This window comes from Bos indicus, chromosome 9 (genome assembly GCF_029378745.1).
Source record: "Bos indicus isolate NIAB-ARS_2022 breed Sahiwal x Tharparkar chromosome 9, NIAB-ARS_B.indTharparkar_mat_pri_1.0, whole genome shotgun sequence".
Taxonomy (NCBI): Eukaryota; Metazoa; Chordata; class Mammalia; order Artiodactyla; family Bovidae; genus Bos; species Bos indicus.
The window spans coordinates 97,260,956-97,284,579 of NC_091768.1; the positions used below are offsets into that span (position 1 = coordinate 97,260,956).

Sequence of the window (23,624 nt, forward strand, 5' to 3'; positions counted from 1 at the left end):
GAGAAGCCCAACAGTTTAATTTTTGTTTGTTTTTTTGGAGGCATAATTTAGTCATCTTACCAAAGTGTCTTTCACTCTGTAGCGAGCCAGGGTTAACAGAAAACTCAGCACCAAAGGATGGCAGGGAACCCCCCACCCTCCGAGGTCCCCATTTCTGCCCTCCCCCCGCACCTCAGATACCCTCGCAATGATCCCACTCAGCATACCTCATTCTCACATATGTTCTTAACACACACATACACGCACTCACACAGACTCACACACGGAAAGAACGAGACCCGAAGCCCACTAAAGCGTGCTGGGGGAAAGATTTAAGTACATCCTCCTCCCCACCTGACGCTGAGACTGCAGCCCCTGCCTCCCCAGCAGGGGCTCCCCTAGCTTCATCACTGGGTCCCGCCCAGGGTGATGGCGGCGTCCACCATTCCCCCCAAGGTCCCCTTCAGGTGGTGACACATCCCGGGTCAGTCGCTATGTTTCTGCTTGCTGTCCATGTTGCCGTAGGCAGAGCCCTTGTCAATTTCCGTGACGCCTATCATCCATCGGACCCCCATGGAAGCTGCGGAAACAGGAAGGGCAAGTCAGAGGCCTGTGGGGACTCCGGTGGGCCCTGCCTGACGGAATAAAGTGGGGGAGCTCTGTGAACCTCAAGCATCAGCTGAGAGCTGGGTGGTCTGGGGTGCTTTTCACCATCCCTGCCTCACAGCTACCCTTGAGCATGGGGCCAGGGTTCTAACTGGCTTGAGAGATGTTAGAACAGAGCCAGGCTGTTCTGTGTGGTGAGTTTCAGTCCTTGGACAGTGGAGGTGAGCGGAATGTGCTAAGCTGTATGTCCCGGTGCCCCTCCCTAGGACAAACGGTTCTTCGGTGAATACGGCGCAGCAGCTTACAGGCACCCTTCAGCAAAGCGTAAGGAAGCGCGTTCCTGGACAAATAGCTATTTTAGTTTCCAGCCTGTCTCAACACAGCTTCTTGTGCGAGTTTCAGAGCAGCAGACAAGCCGCGTCCCTGCCTGCCTTTTCTCCGACAGCGGGATTTGGCCCAAAGAGATAAGAAGTGTAGGATGTACGCAAGAGCCCAGTTTAACCACCAAGAGGCTAAAAAACAGGATACGGAGGCAGGAGCTGTGGTTTACACGCTCCCTCCAGAGAGGACAGACGTGGTGAGCTCCTTGGGTGCGGGGACCACGTCTACCTCCATCCCCTTGATGAGCCCGGCACCCATCACAGCCTGACTGCACAGTCTGTTTGCAGTAGGCGTGAAAAAGTGGATGGAGGAGGAGTGGCCAAAACCTCCCGAGTCGCGATGCATGAGTTTCCAGAGCCTCAGCATCCTGGCTATGAACTGTCAGACCAGGGACGCGACGAGGACAGGGGTCCACCCAGCCCACGAGGCTCATGGAGCCCGTGGGTCCATTATAACGGGCTGCCTTCAGCCTGGGGCCAGCTCCGAACATCAGCCCCCTACCCCAGTATTAGAACTTTGTGCTGCGGAGTTGATGGCGTTGTGGAGCGAACCTGACTCCAGAGGTGAAAAGGCTTTGTGAGAGGACCAAGAAACAGTGATTCAGGGAAGTGGGAGGCAAGATGAGGGCTCAAGGGTGCTGAGGTCTGGGGAGAGAGTAGTCGGTTCCTCAAAAGCTGGAGGCGCCCTGTGTCTCCAGCCGTCACCTGCGGGGAGCCCCAGCCTCTTCCAGAGGGCGCTGCCTTCCTGCTGCTGCTGTGCAAGGCGGGACCCATCCCCTCCGGTGGGGCCTGGAGACCACAGCTCACCCCGACCCCATCCCACCCCCACCCCCCGCCCCCAGACACACGGCCAGCCAGGCCAGACCCGGCCTGTGTAGCGGGAACTGGCTGCCCCTGCCATCAAAAAGCAGCAGTATCCAGGGAAGCATGGGCCATGGAGAAACGGCAGTCCTCTGAAACGACGCCCGGGTCAAACCCCGTAGTGATGAGCCAAAGGACTGAGCTGACCATCTCCACGCGGCAGCCAGCCAAGGAGAAGCACCCACGCTGACTTCCCCCAAAAAGGTCCTGACCTGCTCTGAATGGCAAAGAGCCTCTGTCGCCTCCTGCTGGGACCCAGGAAATGGTTTTATTGCAGGTGAGGAGGAAGCGATTGTGACACAAGCCCTCTGCAGAGGCCGGGAGCTCGTCCCTGGAGGGGCTGGCTCCCTGTGTGCACAGGGCCCTGTGCATGCACCGGGAGGGGGCAAGGCAGTCCTCCAACCCCGGGATTCAGGACTCTGATCGGGGTGCTCCCCTCTTCCAGGGCCTCGTCCTCCCCTGCCCCCAGAGGCTCCCACCCGGCCCCGGCCCTGGCCCCGGCAGCCCGGACTCACCCACAAAGAAGACGAGAACAAAGCTGGCAAGCGTCAGGGAGGAGCCGCTGCTGACCATGTTGACGACGAAGCGAAAGAAGGGGTAGAGGAGCATCGAGGCCCAGAAGAGCCAGTTGACAAGCGTCCAGGGCCGCCGCGGGGGCACCACGGGTGTCTCGGGGAAGGTGCCCGTGCGGGAGTACTCCTCCTGGAAGGCGTCCTGTGGGCACAGGGCTGCTGATTGCCGGCCACCCCAACCCAGGCCCGCTGGGTCCCACCCTCCCCAGCCCAGGCAAGACCACAGGAGTCTCCCCAGCTCAACCCAAATACCCTAACAGTATCCCAGGGCCGACAGGGCGCTCGCCCAACAAAGCGCATCAGTGGTCCAGACGGCCGGCTCACCCATTATGGCCCAGTTCTCCAGGCAGTTGAGTTTTCTGGAGAAATGAGCTTCCATGCACCCGAACCCTCTACCTTAAGTGCTGAATTTTGATGCTAAACCAAAATTAAGTGCTAAACTTTTATCCACTTGAGAAAGAGATGTCTAAAGTTGGCCATACTCGTCTTCTTCCCCAACCAAGATGTACTGGATGATGCCATGTTCCGAATGAATCCTCAGATGGGCCGCTTTGGAAGGAGAGCCTCTGGCCCTTCTTGGGCAGTTCAGGGGCTCTGCATGGCAGCTCCTGCCCGCCCCCCCAAACTCCTGCCCCTCCTCAACTTCCCTCCTGGGTCTCCTGGAGGGTGGGGGCAAGTCAGGAGGGTCTCAAGAAAAGCACATGATCAAGCAATTGTAAATAGACTGGACCGTGTGTGGAGTGTCCCACCCGCAAGAGGTAAAGGAGGGCTTCTCCGGTGGCACAGCGGATAGGGGCCTCCCTGCCAATGCATGAATTTGACCCCCGGCCTGGGAAGATGCCACAGGCCACTGAACAACCAAGCCATGTGCAGCCACTCTTGAAGCCTGTGCGCCCTAAGGCCCCTGCCTCACAGGAGAAGCCACCGCGGTGAGAAGCCCACACATCACAATAAAGAGCAGCTCTCCGGCTTGCAGCAGGAGAGGCCGTGCGCAGTAGCACAGCAAGGCAGACCCAGCACCAATGAACAAAGGAGGTGAGGGAGCCACAGCCAGTCCGCTAAGCGGAGGACTTCCTTGGAAGTGACAGTGACGTGTGGATGCCCCACAGGATGGTACCTAACTTGCCAGGGCCTCTGGTTCCACTTCTTGCCAGAATTGGGTGGTTTTTCTCATCGCGGTGAAGCCTGGTAACAAGGCTGCAGTGGGCTGGAAGTCTGCGCCTGTCTCCCTGAATTCCATGCTGAAATCTTAACCTCAAGATGAAGGTATGAGAAGGAGGGGCCTTGCAGGGTGTTACAGGTCATGAGAGTGGAGTCCCCGTGAATGCGATTATGAAAGAGACCCCCAGAGAGCCGTCTCACCCCTCAACCGTAAGGACGCAGCAACGTGGACGTCGGCTGGGACCAGAGTCCGCCCACGTGGGCGCCCTCATCCTGAACTCAACATCCAACCTCCAGAACTGTGGGGAAGAAGTTTCTGCTGTTTACAAGCCACCCAGCCTCTGGCACTTTGTTTTAGAGGCCTGCCTGGACTAAGACAGGAGATGGTACTTCTGTGCCTTCAAAAAGAAAAGCAAAAGCTTTACTGGGGTACATTTACATATCATAAAATTCACCCTTTTAAAAAATGGGCGAGTTTCCTTTTCTCGAATTTTTTCCTTAAATAGCCTTAACAGTGCTTTTCTATTGTAATAATGTTGGGCTTCCCTGGTGGCACTAACGGTAAAGAACCCGCCTGCCCAGGCAGGAGATGTAAGAGCGTTGGGTAAGATCCCTGGGTTGGGAAGATCCCCTGGAGAAGGGCATGGCAACCCACTCTTGCCTGGAGAATCCCATGGACACAGGAGCCCGGCAGGGCACAGTCCATGGGGTGGCAGAGTCGGACACGACTGAGCACCTTAGCATGCACTGTGATGTCACAGTGGGGAACCGGGGATGCCTTTTCCTTCTCATTTCCACTAAGACACCTACTAAGCCAGGATTTTTTCCTGTGTACCTCTAACAAGAGGAGAAGGCACTCCCTTTCTTAGGAGTCAGCAAGATTCAGAATTCATATTCAGAGTTTTTTCCTCTGGTTCAATTAGAAAACCAAACCTCACCCAAGACCCCACTGTTCCCGTGTCCCTGTGACTCCCGCCAGCCTCCCGGGCTGTGTCCCTGTGACCATGTCAGGTAGGACGCGGATGCCTGGCTCGGGGCCAGACGTCAGCTCCGCAGCCCTCTCTGGGCTGTGTTATTTCTTTTGTAATAAAGTCCACCCAGCAGGGAGGAAACGGTTAATGGTGCCTCCATTTTTGGTCTCCGAGTCTTATCATCCTCTGGCACATTATACACCGGAAGTGGGAGCTGATTCCTAGAAAGAAACATCAACCCCAAAGTCTGTAGGAGCAGGAGAGCCTGCTGGCGGAGGACAAGGGCCCCAAGGCTACACTGAGAGCAGCTGCCACCAATGCACGGGCCAGGAGGGCATGGAGGCTGGGCGCCCACATACAGTTGGACTAAGCGGGCCTTGCCAGCGTTCACTCGGCAAAAGAAATTTTCTCTTATGACCCTGGGGTAGAAAGGGAGGAAAAGGGGAGGAAAAAGAAAGTGGGACGCAGAGGGCTGGGGGGTGGGTGGGGGGAGGCTTCTGGGAACAGCTCCCCCAGGCGCCAGCCAGGGCTCAGGCCAGGGAAAGTGGCGTTTGCAGAGGATGGTGCTGTGGGGCCAGGCCTGCCACCCTTCCTAGGAGTGACGCCCTCTGTGACAGTGGAACACCCAGCGGCAGCTTGAAAACCACGTAATTCCAGTTCCCGAAGGCCAGTGCTCCAGACACAGCCCCTCCCGCCGGCTCCCTGCCCTGTGCCCCCAGCTCTGCACCGACTCAGACTGCCCTTGGCCTCGGGGACCCGGAGAACACCCACAGAGGCCCTCACAGCGTTGCCTCCTTCGCCCGTGCCTTAATTGGCACAGCTGTTGTTTAGTCGCTCAGTCGTGTCCGACTCTCTGCATCCCCAGAGACTCTAGCCCACTGGTCTCCTCTGTCCATGGGATCTCCCAGGCAAGAATACTGGAGTGGGTAGCTATTCCCTTCTCTAGGGGATCTTCCTAGACCCAGGGATCGAACCCATGGCTCCTGCGTTGCAGGCAAATTCTTTACCACTGAACCACCCGGGAAGCACCATGAATGGCAAACTGCTAATCCTTTCCACAAACTTCAAACTATAACCCAGAGAAGCACTTTCAATTAGAGATGAAAAGTTACAAACCACACAAATGAGAAACCCTGAAGGCTCTGGGGAGCGAAGGGTCTAGCATCACGGGTAAATGGTGGCGTTCACTTGGGAGCCAGCCGTGGGTCGCCAAGGAGAGTAGTCCAGGGTGGTTAATGCCTCTCAAAGCTGGTGCCACCCCCAACCCCCAGCCGGGGTGGGGTGTCCCAAATGCTGACATGTAAGACACACTGTATGTTTTCTAACTGTGAGATCTGTCCCACTTAAAGGATGGCCCTGTTCGCACAGCTGATACCTTCCTGTTTTAGAGAATGCTGAAATGGCAAAAGCAGCTTCCTTTTTATTGGCGTCCCTGCTGGAACAAAGTGTTGGCCCAGAGTCCGTGGCTGCCCGCCCCCTTCGTTTTTTGTTAAGTCTGAGAGCTGCACCCCTAAAACCCCAAGCCTGGAGTCAACAGAATTGTCTTTTGACACCGTCCACTGGAAACGTGAGGGTAAAAAGAAGTCCCCACCCCTTGGCCCCACGTGGTGGGCCACCGAGATTTTAAGCATGTCAAGCCCCAGACCCACGCAGGCTCCTGAGAAAACGAGGCTGACGCGGAAACCACAGAAGTTCGATCACGTTTCCTCGTGGAGGCACCGCTGACCACCTTCTCTCACTGGTCAGTGGTTGGCCCTCAAGGGAAAAGGGCAGCCTCAAAGGTCTGCTCACCGCCCCGGAGACGGGCTGCAGTCCCAGGCCTTTGTGGGGGCAGTCCCCGGCCCCCCAGCCTCTGGCTTTGATGAATGAGCTGGAAGATGCCTGCTGTTCCCTTGTCTTCTGGACCTTACTTTCCTCATCACGAGCTCGAGAGCTCTGACCTAGATGCTCCTTTCGAGAACTTCTTCCAAACTGAGCACCGTCACTTCATGCTAAACAGTTTGGAGGGGGATCCAAGACCATAAGAAGAAAAGGGGGCCTCCGAGGAAAGCCCGGTGGACTCGCTTTGCACAAAGACAGGCGAACGTCTGTTGCCGGTGGAGAAACACCTGCTTTGCTTCAATGGGGTTTGGAGGCCATGTTTGTAGGTTTGTGTGTGTGGCTCTTTATGAAAGGATTCAGCTCTGAGGCCTTTTCTTAGCACAAATTTCAGGGTTTTTTCTACCACTAAATGACACCGCCCTTATGACAGAAAGTGAAGAACAACTTAAGAGCCTCTTGATGAAAGTGAAAGAGGAGAGTAAAAAAGCTGGCTTAAAGCTAAACATTCAGAAAACTAAGATCATGGCATCTGGTCCCATCACTTCATGGCAAGTAGATGGGGAAACAGTGGCTGACTTTATTTCTGGGGGCTCCAAAATCACTGCAGATGGTGATTGCAGCCATGAAATTAAAAGACACTTACTCTTTGGAAGGAAAGTTATGACCAACCTAGACAGCATATTAAAAAGCAGAGACATTACTTTGCCAACGAAGGTCCGTCTAGCCAAGGCTATGGTTTTTCCAGTGGTCATGTATGGATGTGAGAGTTGGACTGTGAAGAAAGCTGAGCACCAAAGAATTGATGCTTTTGAACTGTGGTGTTGGAGAACTCTTGAGAGTCCCTTGGACTGCAAGGAGATCCAACCAGTCACTCCTAAAGGAGATCAGTCCTCAGACTTCATTGGAAGGAATGATGTTGAAGCTGAAACTCCAATACTTTGGCCACCTCATGCGAAGAGCTGACTCATTGGAAAAGACCCTGATGCTGGGAAAGATTGAGGGCAGGAGGAGAAGGGGATGACAGAGGATGAGATGGTTGGATGGCATCACCTACTCGATGGACATGAGTTTGAGACTCTGGGAGTTGGTGATGGACAGGGAGGCCTGGCGTGCTGTGGTTCATGAGGTCGCAAAGAGTTGGATACGACTGAGCGACTGAACTGAACTGAAATGACTAAAGCAGAAAACAGCACAAGGAAAATGCTGCCTCGTGCAGGAGACCCGCGGGAAGGGGCTTCTGCTGTCCTGTGTTCCTCTGTTTGGGCCCAGGCCTGGTGCCAGCACGTTGGAAACTCAGCATCTCGCTGCTGACAAGCGTCAGGCAGTGCGTTTCCACCCTTGGGCCCTCAGCCCATCGACATCGCCAACAGCATCCCAGAAACACATGTTTCTGGTTCTCCCTCAAAGCCCCTAAGACTCCGAGGCTGAGGCCCAGGAGTCTGCAATTCCATGCTCTGGGGGCAGGCAAACCAGTCTCTCCTAAGTGTTCGTGAGAGAACAGACAGGTCTGCTGTAAATGCCCCCGAAAGGAGACTAAAGGCAGCTCGGAGAGAGGGTGTCTACAGTCATTGCTGGAAAAGCTTGTCCTTAGGAACACAGACGCGACTTCTGCCATGAGAATATAGCGCCGGGATCTGGATTCCAAAAACCGAGCACATTTCTAAGAGCATCTCTTTCATCTGATGGTGGAGATTTGGGAGTCTTTTAGACCGAAATCCTAACACATTCTCAAAGGTAGGATTAAAATTCTTGTTCAGTGAAGCGCAGGCCCCCTTAAAGCTCTGTGTGACCATCTCTTAAGCCGTGGGGCGGAAAAAACGTGAACATTAGCCAGCCCGTATTCATAGACTTTGGTGAAAGGAAATCAGAGGCCTATGGAATGTATCTGATTCTAGATAACGAACTGGTTTGGGTTCCAAATGGATGATGGATTCAAAAAGACGTTTTCCTGTGCCTGAAAATGCTTCCCTCACCAGGTGGAGGCTAAACTTCTCCTGCCTAAGAGCGAGCAGTCGGTGCAATAGTGATTAAGTTTCCCTCTGCCCTGTGCATGTCTGTGTGGGGGGAAACCACTGAAAGATGAGGCCTTGCTAAGAGGACAGAGAGAGAATGGGGGGATCAGAGATGCTGTTGGGGGGGGTGGGGGGAGGCGGCGGGCTGGACACAGACAGGCGGCCGGGGGCTGGGCAGGGGTAATGGGGTGGGCACGGCACAGTTCAAACCTGGCCTGGCTGAACCTTGTGGGCCTTTGTCCTGCTTATGCTGGTGATGTTTTGGGACCAGACACGCTACCTAACTATGGACTCAGCCATGGCTGCTGTAGAGAACACCCGTACCCTCAAGAATATTCTGCCCTGGGACCAGTGGCAGGAAAATGGACAAGAGCTCCTGGACCCTTTTTTTTTTTGTCCACTATACCCGTAACATAGTTCCATTCTTTCTCTGAAGCCCACTTTTAAAAGTATTTTGCAAGTTCTTTTCCCTGTTGCCTGAGCTTCCCTGGTGGCTCAGATGGTAAAATCGTCTGCTTGCAACGCTGGAGACCCGGGTTCGATCCCTGGGTCGGGAAGATCCCCTGGAGAAGGAACCGGTAACCCACTCCAGTGTTCTTGCCTGGAGAATCCCACGGACGGAGGAACATCGTAGTCTACAGTCCATGGGGTGGCAAAGAGTCGGACACAACTGAGCAACTTCGCTTTCGCTTTTTTGCTTTTCCCTGTTGCCAAGTAGAGTGTTAGCCCCTACTGACTATTATTATCTGGGGTGGTTGTTATCCGGAGCATGAAGTCTCCCCCACAAGAAAGGTTCAGCCGCCTCTATAAACTCCCAAAGGCCCCAGCACCCACAGCTGCTGCTTGGAAGGGAGCTTTGGACGGCGCGGAGCTGGCCCCCAGCACTGACCTTCTCCTGGTAGAGTTTGTGCAGCCAGGCCGCACACTTGTCCTCCTCCTCCGGGACTTCTTCTAGAGGAATCCGCCTGCAAGGCAGAGAGTGGCTAGCAGAGGGGAGGCCCACGGCAAGTGCCCCGAACACCGGTTCAAACTAACAACGTTCAAACTAACATAACTAAAGGTGTTAGTTCAAACTAACACCTTTCAGCTTCTATTTCGGCAGCCTGGATAGCGTGCAAGTGAGAGGGTAATGCAATTGATCAAAGGAGGGGAAACCCACACCCTTCTTGGACTGGAGAAATTTAGGCCCGATGCAGTCACGGCCCACCAGGGGATGGGCCAGGGCCCATTCAACAACCCAGACCCGTCCAGGAGGATGCCTGCCTCTCCACACTACCTAGCCTGGACTATAACACATAAGTGAGATGCTGCTAAAGTGGTCTCCATTTGCTTCTAGGTCCCTTTGTAAGTTCTAGAATGCTTGTATCTGTGTCCATTTCTATGGAGCAGATATATCCCCCAAGAAAAGGGTTCAATAAAATAAACTCTCACACTCAGCCTCAAAAATGACTGTAAAATACTGTCTCTCATTTGTTCAGACCCGAGCTCTTTGATGAGAGAGAGTCAGACAGTGGCTGGGGAGAAGAGAGTTTTAACCTAATTATTTACAACAGAGCATGAGTCTCTCGATATAAACAGGACTGTGAACGCATTCCGTTCAATGCCGACTGCAGACACGAAATTATTGGCACAGTCCCCTGGGAGAAGGTCTGTGGGTCATTTGTGACTTATTTGCTTTGGGATGGGCATTCCATTTTCTGGAAAGGAAATGGAGCCGACTTACCTAACGTATAAATCGGCGTGATATTTCTTGCCATTGAGGACTCCCAGCAGTGTTGGGTTTTCATTGTTTCTGAAATTGAGTGTACAGTCATATACAGCTGAAACTATAAAAAATAAAACAGATACAAGGCAGTATATAGCGTGTGAACCCAATTCCGGTTTGTAATATACATACTGGAAAACAAGAATCAAATTGCTGATTATCTGGGAATGAAGGAACTATGGTTTCTTCTTCACACTTTACTATATTGTCCAAACACTCTACATTGAACACACATCACGTTCCATCATCATAAAAGCACACTATAACTTGGTAATAGAAAACACTTATTATTGAGGTCATATCAATTTAAAGCAATGCTACAATGACCCATCTAGGTGTGCTACAACAGGTATGTAAACAAATATTAACAGATAAAGCAATCCAAAGAATACTGTCTAAGGAAGTCTCTGAGTCATGGCAGTGTAACCATTCTATGGGCATTTTTCCCCTAGAAAAATATGATTGTTATAAAATGAGAATAAGATACTGGAGACTTCCTAAGGAGTTGAAATATGGTGTAGTCAGTTGACACATGGCTGGGAAACAAACAAGATTGTGTGATTTTAATGTCTACCCAATGGTGAGTTAACCTGTGAACATACTGAAATGGGACAACAGAGGGTGAGATGGTTGGATGGCACCACGGACTCAGTGCACGTGTGTCTGAGCAAACTCCAGGCGATGGTGAAGGACAGGGAAGCCTGGCCTGCTGCCGTCCATGGGGTCGTAAAGAGACGGACACGTGGCTAAGCGACTGAACGATGAACAACGAATATGGAAGTTATGTCGACACCCACCGCTGCAGCCCCAGGGCCTGGCCCAGGCTTCATGAATGCTTCTTGGATGGGGGAGGATGCCCGAAGGAACAGTGAGGGGAGAGCAGGGTGGAAACACGGAGTGCCAACTGATGGCCCTTCCTACACAGCCAGTAAGATAGGACCGGACAGTGAAGAGAGCAGGAATTTTGCAGTCAGCCTGGGTGTGAGCCCCAGGACCACGTGTTCCCAGCTGTGGGACCTCCTCCTGGACAGTCCACTCGGCCTCCCTGAGCCTCATTCTCCTGGAGAACGGAGGTGACTCAGGACGATGAAAGTCAGCGCCTCCCAAAGGGTCCAGCGCCCTGTGCTCAGTAGACTTTAGCCAGAGCCCTGCACAGCCGCACTACCACCAACAGAGAGAGCAGCTGATGGGCAGGCAGAAAGTCACGTGGTCTGTCTGTTTGCTTCTGATTGGCTGCCCAACCACCACCTGGGGCCACAGCGGGGGCTCCGGCAGCTGGACCAGGTCTTAGCCAAGGGCCCTCCCGCTGACCTGAAGGGGTGAGGGCAGGCAGGTCCCCACCTCCCACCCCCAACCCAAGCAAGAAGACCACTCCCCTGTCCTCCCTGGCGGGGAGAAGAGGTCCCCCCGACCCCAGGAAGAGAAAGGCTGGTAGAGAATAACTTTCTCAGTTGAGTACATCGCCCAGCCATTGTAAGCACAGAACGAATGACACAGAAGGAAAATCCTTCAGGCTGCAGAGCCCCAGGGTATGAGGGTTCATGCTGGGTCAAGGGTTTCAAAACACACCTCCTTTCTTCAGGCCGCTCTGACATAGGAGCCTGACGCTTGCCACAGAGGTGGGAGTCCCTTCGATTAATCAAGCATAGGGGACAGCCCCCAGGAGGTCCCCCAGAGAACAGCCTAAATCTGCAGGGTTCCCTCCTTTTCCAGAAAAGAAACCTTAGGTCTTAAAGTGACAGAACCGGGCCGGGCACTAGACACACCTGCCTGCAGAGCCCAGGAGCACGAGGGTTCGGCCCCGCCCGCCAGGCTGCCTGGGTATGACCATGGCCCACCATTAGAGCCGCTTGGGATAAGTTCCCCCATCCTTCAGCCCCAACTTCCCCATCTGCGAATTGGAAATCAAAACGTGTTTCCTTCGCTGTGTCCAGCGGGCACACACTCCGGTCATGCTGTGTGTGAGATGCTTGTGTTGCTGGGTGTCAGAAGTGCCCCGCCATCACCCATCATCATTATTACTATCCAGGGAAGTGGGGCAGCCTCTGGGCAGCCTGGCCCCTTCCGCCTGTAGGCAAAGCTCAGGGAGTCTCATGGGTCACCCCAGGCAGGGAAAATCAGAACCGGAGGCTCGACACCCCCACCTGGAAGAGACCGCGAGGGGTGAAGCGGGCAGCAGAGGGCTCTGAGTCAGAGCCAACGTTCAATGAGATGTTTATGACGTGCCAGCCCTGATGCTGAGTCACCCACGTGTATTTTCTCATTTAAGCCTGCTCATAACCCTAAGAAGTTTTACAGAAGAGCAAACGGAGGATCCGAGGGGTGGGGTGACCTGTCCCCGGGGTCCACAGCTGGTGAGGGGAGGAGCCAGCCCCATCCCCAGGCCTCCTGACCCTGCTGGATGGAGCAGCTGCCAGGAGGTGTGTCTGCGAGATGGAGCAGGGCCAGGCATTCCTGTGCTGCTTGCTGGACTTCACCAGGGAGCGACAGGGAGCTAGCTGACAGGGAGGTTCTAGCCTTTGGGGTGATACCAGAGCAAACCAGGTGTGCTGGCAGACAGCTGGGGCCCCTCTGAGGCCCGGCTCCCAAAGGGAAGGGGAGAGGGGCCACCTCCAGCAGGTCCTCGGTGCTGGGAGCTACTGAGTCCCGGACCAGTGGTCCCTTCCTCTCCCTGGAGTGATGGCGGGTTGCCTGGGTGATGTGAGGACTAGAGGCGGTGATGCAGGTAGCAGGGGGCCAGTGAGGAGCAATGTGGGGACCGCGGGCAGGAGGGAAGCGAGGGAAGACTCAGCGGAGGGGCCAGGGTCGCCGGGAGCAGAGTCCGAGACCTTTAGGACCCGCACGTGCTGGAGTCAGTGTTGCCACTGTTCCCCCGCGGGACAGGTCAGCGTGATCACAGGGACCCGCACGTGCTGGAGTCAGTGTTGCCACTGTTCCCCCCACGGGACAGGTCAGCGTGATCACAGAGCTCCGGGGGCTCCCCCCGCCCCGAGGCATGGGGACGGCAGAGAAACACCGCAGTGTCCACACCTACATCCCCCTACCCCCATCCCTAATGCAGGCCTGGGAGGAGGTGGGGGCCTTGGCCTCACCGGGCGATGTGGCTGGGATTCAGGGGGTGCAGAGAGGGTGCAGGGGAGCATCGGGGTGGGGTGGGGTGGGACTAGGGTGAAGGAGGGGAGGAGATCCCCTAGATCCTGCCTCCCGAGAGATGAGGGACAGGCAGTGGGGCCTCCAGGGCAGCCACAGGGCAGGAAAGGGTAAAAACTCGCGTTTCCAAACCCAAAGGGAGGAGGGTTCAACTGGAGACCAGAGACTGGAGCAAGCTGGCTTTGTGGCTACTCGCGTCTCGTCTTTACCTACAGTCATCCAGGGCTCGGACGACAAGGCCACAGAGATCATTGTCTGGGGGTGAGGAGGGGGTCAGCTAGTGCCACAGACGGGCAAGAAATGCCACACAAAGCAAAACCACCCCAGAAACCTGGGCTGACCTGGCGCGGGACCCCCAGGGAACCCAGCACCGCCCGCAGCCTGCAGTACCGGCGCCGAGCAGTAGAGGGTAGGGTTGGCCTGGTGTGCACGCGTGTGCACGTGGTGCACGGTGTCTGGGCACGTGGTCGGTGTTCACAGTGGTGTGTGTGCAGTCGTGAAGGGCTGTGGCCACTCGTGCGACGCCGGGAGCCTGGACCCAGGCTAACCAGGGGTGACCTGCCAGCCTCCGTCCCTGGCTCCCCTCTGGGTGCTGGGGGTCCCTTTCCCTGGCTGCAGGGGGCCCCGCGGGGTCATCCTTACCTACATTTCTCAAACTCCTCACGGTCACCGCGAAGCCCTTGGTGCGAGGCAGCAGGTGGTGCTTGAGGCTGGGCAGCCCCTTGGCCTGGGCCACCTGCATGCTGATCTGGTGTTTCTTCTCTGTGAACCGTGTGCCCTCGCAGTGAATCAGGAACTGAAGGGGACAGGACGGCCATTACAGACGTCCCTGTGGCTGCTCAGATAGCTGTGAGGTCACATGCTCAGCCCCATGGTCACACACTCAGCTCCAGTGTCACACGCTCAGCCCCCAGGTCACATGCGCACACACACAGCCCCGAGGTCACACACACATCCGTGCGGCCGCTCAGATAGCTGTGAGGTCACACACTCAGCCCCGCAGTCACACGCTCAGCTCCAGTGTCACACGCTCAGCCCCCAGGTCACACGCTCACACACACAGACCCGAGGTCACACACACATCCGTGTGGCTGCTCAGATAGCTGTGAGGTCACATGCTCAGCACCACGGTCACATGCTCAGCACCACGGTCACACGCTCAGCTCCAGTGTCACATGCTCAGCCCTGAGGTCACACGCTCACACACACAGCCCTGAGGTCACACACATGTCCGTGCGGCCACTCAGATAGCTGTGAGGTCATACGCTCAGCCCTGAGGTCACACCCTCAGTCCCGAGGTCACATGCTTAGCTCAGAGGTCACACACACAGCCCCGAGGTCACAGGCTCAGGCCCAAGGTCACATGCTTAGCCCCAAGGTCATACATGCAGCCTGGAGGTCATATGCACCATCCCCCAGCCACGCCACAGTCACACACAGCCCCACAGGAGCCTGAGGAAGTGACCAGGGCAGTGGTGGCCTGACAGCTGAGCCTGCCTCCCCTCAGGGCATGACCTCTGGCCCCCACGTCTATAGTGTTCAAGTCTGTGAGCTTCGAAGAGAGAGGGATTGTGTTTGAGGAGGCTCAGGAAGCAGAGGGATGAGTGTGTGTGTGACCAGGGCCCTTGAGTGTGTGAGTGTGACTGGGGCACCCCAAGTGTGTGTGAGTGTGACCATGGTACCCTGAGTGCGTGTGTGACTGGAGCACCTTGAGTGTGTGTGAGACCGGGGCTCCCTGAGTGTGAGTGTGAGACCAAGGCCCCTGAGTATGTGTGAGTGTGATTGGGGCACCCCAAGTGTGTGTGATCAAGGCCCCAGAGTGTGTTTAAGTGTGACCAGGCACCCTGAGTGTGTGAGTGTGACAAGGCCCCTGAGTGTGTGTGTGTGACCAGGGCACCTCGAGTGTGTGTGTGACCAAGGCCCCTGAGGGTGTATGAGTGTTACTGGGGCACCCCAAGTGTGTGTGTGAGACCAAGGCCCCCAAGTGTGTGTGAGTATGACTGATCACCCCAAAAGTGTGTGAGTGTGGTCAGGCACCCTGAGAGTGTGAGTGTGACCAAGGCCCCTGCAAGTATGACCCAGGTGCCCAGAGAGTGTGTGACCAATCGCCCTGTGTGTGACCAAGGCCCCCCAAGTGTGTGTGAATGTGACTAATCTCCCCGAGAGTGTGACAGTGATCAGGCACCCCAAAAGCGTGAGTGTGACCAGGGCCCCCAAGTGTGTGTGAACATGACCTGGGCACCTCGAGTGTATGTGTGTGACCTAAGCACCCTGAGTGTGTGTGAGTGTGACCTGGGCACCCTGATTGCGTGTTTGATGATCTCCTCGAGTGTGTGTGAGTGTGACTGGATGGCAAGAGCATGTGTGATGTGATCAGGCATCCCAAGTGTGAGTGACTGTGACTGCTCCAAGAGTGCGTGAGTGTATTCAAGTCACCCTGAGTGCGTATGAGTGTGACCAGGGCCTCTGAGTGTGTGTGAGGATGACCTAGGCACCCCGAATATGTGTGAGTGTGACCTGGGCACCCCGAGCGTGTGTGTGACAATCACGCCGAGTGTGTGTGTGACCTGGGCACCCTGAGTGTGTGTGTAATGATCGCCCCAAGTGTGTGTGAGTATGACTGGATGCCCCAAGTGTGTGTGAATGTGATCAGGCACCCTGAATGTGAGTGAGTGTGACTGATTGCCTCGAGAGTGCATGAGTGTATTCAGGGCACCCCGAGTGTGTGTGTGACCTGGGCGCCCCAAGCATGTATGAGTGTGACCTAGGCACCCTGGGCGTGTGTGTGACAATCGCCCTGAGTGTGTGTGAGTGTGACCTAGGCACCCCGGGCGTGTGTGTGACGATCGCCCTGAGTGTGTGTGAGTGTGACCGGGGCTCCCTGGGCGTGTGTGTGACCAGGGCTCCCCAGGCATGTGTGTGACGATTGCCTGAGCGTGTGTGAATGTGACCAAGGCTCCCCAGGTGTATGTGTGATGACTGCCCCAAGTGTGTGTGAGTGTGACATAGGCACCCTGAGTGTGTGTGAGTGTGACTGGGGCTCCCCAGGCATGTGTGTGACGACTGCCCGAGCGTGTGTGAGTGTGACCAGGGCTCCCCAGGAGTGTATGTGATGATCGCCCCGAGTATGTGTGTGACGATCACCCCGGGCATGTGTGTGATGATCACCCCGAGTGTGTGTGTGACCTGGGCACCCTGAGTGTGTGTGTAATGATTGCCCTGAGTATGTATGAGTGTGACTGGATGCCACAAGTGTGTGTGAATGTGATCAGGCACCCTGAATGTGAGTGTGACTGACTGCCTTGAGAGTGCGTGAGTGTATTCGGGGCACCCCGAGTGTGTGTGTGACCTGGGTGCCCTGAGCATGTGTGAGTGTGACCTGGGCACCCCAGGCATGTGTGTGACGATCACCTGAGTGTGTGTGAGTGTGACTGGGGCTCCCTGGGCGTGTGTGTGACCAGGGCTCCCCAGGCGTGATTGTGATGATCGCCCCGAGTGTGTGTGAGTGTGACCTAGGCACCCCAGGCGTGTGTGTGATGATCGCCCTGAGTGTGTGTGAGTGTGACCTAGGCACCCCGGGCATGTGTGTGATGATCGCCCCGAGCGTGTGTGAGTGTGATCTAGGCACCCTGAGTGTGTGTGTGACGATCGTCCGAGTATGTGTGAGTGTGGCCAGGGCTCTCCAGGTGTGTGTGTGACAATCGCCCTGAGTGTGTGTGAGTGTGACCTAGGCACCCTGAATATGTGTGTGACGATCACCCTGAGTGTGTGTGAGTGTGACCAGGGCTCCCCAGACATATGTGTGACGATTGCCCGAGTGTGCGTGAGTGTGACCTAGGCACCCTGAGTGTATGTGTGACTATCACCCGAGTGTGTGTGAGTGTGGCTGGGCCTCCCCAGGCGTGTATGTGATGATTGCCCCGAGTGTGTGTGTGTGTGTGACCTGGGCATCCTGAGTGTATGTGTGATGATCGCCCGAGTGAGTGTGTGACCTAGACAGCCTGAATGTGTGTGTGATGATCGCCCTGAGTGTGTGTGAGTGTGGCCGGGGCACCCCGGGGGTGTGTGTGACGATCGTTGGAGCGTGTGCGAGTGTGACCGGACGCCCCGAGGGCCGCGCACGTACAAAGTACTTCTCGGGGTAGTCCCGCAGGTGCAGGAGGCTCTCGGAGACAGTCTTGCGGTCCTGCTCCCACTTGCGCGTGCAGAAGACCATCTCGGTGAAGTACCACATCCAGCCGATGATGGGGACGTAGGCCAGCTCCTTCTTAGCCAGGACCTTGGAGCCCTGAAACAGAGAGGGGGAAGCCCAGGCATCCATGAAAGGGGGCATGAGGCCCTCCCCTGGGGCTGCCAGGGAGCTCCCTAGAAATAAGAGTGACCGTGCACTCCCAGCCCACAGAGACCACTTGTGTCTTGCCAAGACATGGAGGCAAGGAGCCACTGACCTGGCCGACCGCCCACCAGTCAGCTGGAGATCAAGGCCATGCCAGCCTTGCCCCACAAGTGAGGGGGCAAGGGCCAGGCTCTCTGGGGGGCGGACAGGTGCTCCGTGGGGAGGACAGGCTCTACAGTGGGTGGACAGGCTCTGTATGGGGAGGACAGGCTCTGTATGGGGAGGGGAGGCTCTCCCAGGGGAGGACAGGCTCTCTATGGGGAGGACAGGCTCTCATGGGGAGGGGAGGCTCTCCAGGGGGCGGCCAGGCTCTCCTGGGGGCGGACAGGCTCTCTATGGGGAGGACAGGCTCTGTATGGGGAGGGGAGGCTCTCTGGTGGGAGGACAGGCTCTCTGTGGGGAGGACAGGCTCTGTCTGGGGAGGCGAGGCTCTCCTGGGGGAGGACAGGCTCTCTATGGGGAGGACAGGCTCTCTGGGGGGCGGACAGGCTCTCTGGTGGGGGACAGGCTCTCTATGGGGGGGACAGGCTCTCTATGGGGAGGACAGGCTCTCAGCAGGGGGGACAGGCTCTCTATGGGGGGGACAGGCTCTCTATGCGGAGGGGAGGCTCTCAGCAGGGGGGACAGGCTCTCTATGGGGAAGACAGGCTCTCTATGCGGAGGGGAGGCTCTCCAGGGCTGGGGGCAGGCTCTCTATGGGGAGGGGAGGCTCTCTGGGGGGCAGACAGGCTCTCTGTGGGGGGTGGACAGGCTCTCTATGGGGAGGGGAAGCTCTCTATGGGGAGGCCAGGCTCTCTAAGGGGGAACAGGCTCTCTGGGGGTGGCCAGGCTCTCCGTGTGAAGGACAGGCTCTCCGTGTGGAGGACAGGCTCTCCGGGGGCGGGGTGAGGCACCCAGAGCGGTCGGGAACCCCGGGGTCACGGGGTGCCGCGTCATCCTTCACCGGCTCACGCAGGTGCCCGCCCCCAGGTGTGCTCCGCCTCGCACTCCTCCCTGCTCCTCAGTGCCCTTGCTGGCTCTGTGGGTGGGGGGACACCACTCTCCTTACAGACCAGGACAGCAGCCCAGTGGGGTCTCTGGGTCGGACGCTAGGAAACCAGGAGGTGAACTCAGATCCGTAGGGGTACTGGGCGCGCTCCACCTGTGCCCTGGCCAGAGCCTCGCCAAGGCTGCATGTGTGTAGGGATCTGGTTGGGGGGGAAGGGGCAGGGGACACACAAGACCAGCTTTGGATCTGAAAGACTGCGTTCTACTTTTTTGCCTCTAAGGTTGGAATTAACCAAGATGCTCCTAGAAACAGCCGTTATCCACCAATGGCAGAGATGATGGAGGCAGTGATACGGACCGGTGGTGGCCTTAGCTGTGACAAGTGTCTGGTTCTGCCCCTCCTATGAGGCCTGGAATAAAGAACGATACTCCACCACAATACTCCAAAACGATTTTCACTCTCTTTTCCTCAATACTCCCGTGACAGCTGCAAAGCTCAGCAGAGAGGCAATCCCCCAACCCACTCACGAGGGCCAGAAGAGAGGTGTAAACAGCCACCTGCTCCCTAGACCTTAGAAAAATAGCAAATATTCTAAAGGACATCAGTCCCGAATAATCAATGGAAGGACTGATGCTGAAGTTGAAGCTCTAATACTTTGGTCACCTGATGCAAAGAACTGACTCATTGGAAAAGACCCTGATGCTGGGAAAGATTGAAGGCAGGAGGAGAAGAGGATGACACAGGATGAGATGGTTGGATGGCATCACCGACTCAATGGACATGAGTCTGAGTAAACTCCAGGAGTTGGTGATGGACAGGGAAGCCTGGCGTGCTTCAGTCCATGGGGTTGCGAAGAGTCAGACACGACTGAGCGACTGAACGGAGCTGAATTTCCGCTTTGGGAGAAGAAAAAGCAAAACTACCTTTCAGGTGGCGCCTCGCTACGTTTTGACTCTGGTTCCAGTTTTCCCACGCACCAATTTCCACACCTGCAAATCCCCTCGAAGAGAACCAAGCCTGAAGAATTCCCTGGCGGTCCAGGGTTTAGGACTCCAAGCTCCAAATGCAAGGGACAAGGGTTCGACCCCTGGCTGGGTTACCAAGATCCTGCATGCCAATCAGAGCAGCCAAAACAAGCAAAAAATGGAAGAAAGGAAGGAACCGCGCCATAGAATCTGAGGGCCTGCCCCAGAGGACCAGAGGGAGGTCCCCGCAGGTGGGAGCACTCGCTGACAGAGGGCTGGGGGCTCACGGGGTGCCAGGCACACATGTCACACTCTCTCCAGCTCACCACGCCCCTCGTGGAGGCCAGCTAAAGCCCAGCCCTTGTGTCCACGGATGGGTCTCAGGCCATGGGAGCCCCCCGGAGCCCCCCCACCCCGTCAGCCCGATTGTTCTCACGGCCCCTGCGCACAGCCTAGGGATGAAAACAAAACATCCTCACAATGAACTGAACATACCTTCGTGGCAGGTTAGGATTATTTAGAAAATCACATGTTCCTGAACTCTTTCCAAAAATAATCTGTGGCAACTTGAAGGACTTACAAACGTGATCTATCCTATAGCCAAGAATGTGTGTGCGCTTAGTCGCTCCAGTCGCGTCTGACTCTTTGCCACCCCATGGACTGCAGCCAGCCATGGTTCTCTGTCCATGGGATTCTCCGGTAAGAATATTGGAGTGGGTTGCCATGCCCTCCTCCAGGGGAATCTTTCAACCCAGTGGTTGAACCTGTGGCTCCTGCACTGCAGGCAGAGTCTTTACCACTGAGCCACAGCCAAGAGAAGGATCATATACTCCAGAGTAGCAGCCATGAGGTCTGGAGAAAGATCCTGTGTAGTAGATCACAGCTGTCTGCTGAGTACGGATACCCTCGGGGGAATTTCCTATTAGTAGAAATTAACCGTACCTCAATTTTTAAGAATTAAAGACTTCTATGAATCATGTTGTATATGATATATCATATCAAACAAGGGTAGCCGGTGGGCCAAATCTGCTCTGCCACCTGGTTTTATAAATAAAGTTTTATTGGGACACAGCTGCTCTCACATACACGTTGCCTACTGCTAGGAACATGGCTGCTTCCATGCTCCAGCAGAGCTGAAAAGTCATGACGGAGGCCACATGGCCATGAAGACTAAAATATTCAGCTTGAATAATTACACACTCAGTTCATCAACACTCTTGATTTACAGCCGATGAAATTTGTTTTCTATGAATATTTAATGGCTGGGAAAATGAAGTCTAACTTTTTTTTTTTTTAACGTAGACTCAAAGCTGAGTTAATAGTCTACTTGGAAAATGGTAAAAGCAGAGAAAAATAATAGTAACTATTGCTCGATAGTTAGACTAGAAGTGATTTTTAAATTTTGTTAGATTTTCCTGCTTCTAAATCGGAAAACTACTTTGCAGGGTCCCCTAACAACGCCCTTTTTAGGAAATGGCTGACATCAGCACATCTTTAGCCATTTGCTTCTGGAGCACAAGGCTCCGGACCAAAAACAGTCTGGTTATTTTTCATGAGAAACAGAACAGAGGAGCCATTTCCGGTTTTATGCGGAATTAGTCCATCTTTCAGCCTTAAAACCCTGGATGCTATCGTTAGGCCTAGGCCTTGGTGTGGATCACATTCACTTGGTGGGCCTGAACTTTCCTGGCTGTATTAAGAGCAAAGTCATGCTTAACTGAAGCGTGGCTGTAAAGATCTAATGTTACATGGAGACACACAGAGAAAGCTCCTCACTGAGAACAGGACACACAGGTGTTCAATAATGTGTAGCTGTCATTGTCACCACCAGGCAGGCACGGCGGCTGAACGTCCCTTTTAACTCAACCCATTTCTTAAGCCAGGTTTGGAATGCAGTAATAACAATAATTATACTCAGTAGAGCACTCAGCGATAGGCCCTGGGCCAGGAGATTCACAGGAGCCAACTCATTTATGACCAAAAGACTTGAAATGTATACTATTTAAATATGCTTACAGTCCTCCAGGACACTTGATACTCTACCAGTGACATGACTCCCCCAGGCCAAGCAAAGGTTTCTGTGCCTTTAGGAAAGAAGGTACGAGAAAGTATATATCCGACTTTGACTCATTAAAGAAAAGCCAGAGGATTTTGTTTGATAAAAAAGAAAATTTGGAGTGTCTAACTCAGGACTATACTTCAAAAATAAAGGGCACACTACCACTTCCAGAAATACACTTGGTTATGAGCTCAAGAAAAAAAAAAGAAAAGGCGTTTCCTAGGTGGCTCAGGTGGTAAAGAATCCACCTGCAGTGCAGGAGACCTGGGTTCGATTCCTGGGTCAGGAAGATCCCCTGGAGAAGGGAATGGCTACCCACTCCAGTATTCTTGCCTGGAGAATCCCATGGACAGAGGAGCCTGGCGGGCTACAGTCCATGGGGTTGCACAGAGTCAGACAGGACTGAGTGACTAACACTGTTTTTTCATGAGCTCAAGATGCATCGGCACTGCCCAGGGACTCCTTTCCATAGCAACGATTCTCCCAGCACCCGGGATTAGAAGGGTTTTCACCTCGCCCCGATTCTCTCGGGGTCCTTATCTGTGTCATCCAGACCCCAGCTAGCCTGGCCCAGCTGGAGAACGTGCAGAGGCAGAAGGTGGCCCCCTGCCTCCTCCCAGAGCTGCGGGTGCCTGGAAGCAAAGCGGACAAAGCTTCGGATTAACTGATTAACCGGGTGGGAGCAGGAGGGGAGGAGTCTCCCACAGACCCACCTGCGGGCAACCGAATCCGCCCTAACAGGGCTGACAGAGCCATGGCCGCGGGGGAGCCCCTGGAGAGGGAAACAACACTTCTCCACATCGAGAAACTTCTACCCTCTCTGGAACCAAGCGCCCATGAAGAAGCCGGGATGAAGGCAAATGCAAAGGGACCTTGTGGTTCGTAACAGTGATGGGAGACTGCAGCTGCACAGGACCCAGGGCCAGGAGAGCGGGTTAAATCCCACTCAGAGGACACTCCGTCTCTCCTGCGTCCTCCACACCTTACCCTACTTTCATAAGGAAACTTTCAATGAGGGGAAACGGACTAGGGTCAAAGACACGAGTAATAACGCTGTGCCTACTTTGTGCTACGCGCTTGATGAGGGAGTTGACATGTAGGAGTGTAGTAGTGCGTGTGCTCAGTCATGTCTGAGTCTTTGCAACCCCGCGGACTGTAGCCCACCAAGCTTCTCTGTCCATGGGATTCTCCAGGCGAGAATACTGGAGCGGGTTGCCAGTTCCTCCTCCAGGGGATCTTCCCAACCCAGGGATCAAACCCGCATCTCTGTGTCTCCTACACTGGCAGGCAGATTCTTAACCACTGAGCCACCTGGGAAGCCATTTAAATATATATATATATATATATTACATATATTCATGAAACTCTTAAATAGCATGAAATGGGAAGGGTTCACCGAGGTTCAGAAAAGTCAGATAACCTCTCCGAGGTCCTGGAGCTGGTGAATGTAGGGGCCAGGCTGCCAGTGACGTGGGCAGGTTTTGCATACCCCTCTGTCTCTGCCCTGCCACCCTTACCAGAGAACTGGAGCAAGCAGATGGAAACAGAAGTGTCTGTTCTGGACACCTGGGCCCACATTCATCTTTTAGGGCATCTCCTTTCTTGCTTAGTTCTACATGTTTGAAAAATAAAACACAGGAAACCTACAATTTGGGGGAATGTGATCGTTGATGGGAGGTTTATAGGAAGTAACGTTCGTGTAGCCTTTCTGAACAAATTGGCATCGACATTCTTCTTTCAGAAATCCATGATTAGAAAAGTGGTCCTTTTGGAATCAAACCCCAAGAAATGTGGGTTTTCAGATGCATGTGATCTGGCACAGGATGAACCATGTTTCCTGCCAGTGGTCAGAAGCATCCTGGAGAATTACACTGGAATACTGACATTCTGGGTTCAGTTCTTGATTTTCTCGGATTTTATGGTATCTCTTTTCTGACT

The 23,624-nt window shown here is 54.8% G+C and overlaps 1 protein-coding gene across 5 annotated transcripts in view; it reads right to left on the reverse strand.

Annotated features, from left to right (window-relative positions):
- The window catches only part of AGPAT4 (1-acylglycerol-3-phosphate O-acyltransferase 4), a 1,411,158-nt gene continuing 1,387,534 nt past the window's right edge, over positions 1-23,624 (reverse strand). For all 5 annotated transcript variants that reach the window (XM_070795610.1, XM_019967665.2, XM_070795613.1 and 2 more), the window contains 6 exons: positions 17,405-17,566; positions 13,921-14,074; positions 10,087-10,189; positions 9,253-9,328; positions 2,342-2,540; positions 1-559 (listed from right to left, as the gene is read on the reverse strand). In XM_070795610.1, the coding sequence (XP_070651711.1) occupies positions 465-559; positions 2,342-2,540; positions 9,253-9,328; positions 10,087-10,189; positions 13,921-14,074; positions 17,405-17,566 (789 nt within the window). In that variant the 3' untranslated portion in view covers positions 1-464. The remainder of the gene's footprint in view (positions 560-2,341; positions 2,541-9,252; positions 9,329-10,086; positions 10,190-13,920; positions 14,075-17,404; positions 17,567-23,624) is intronic.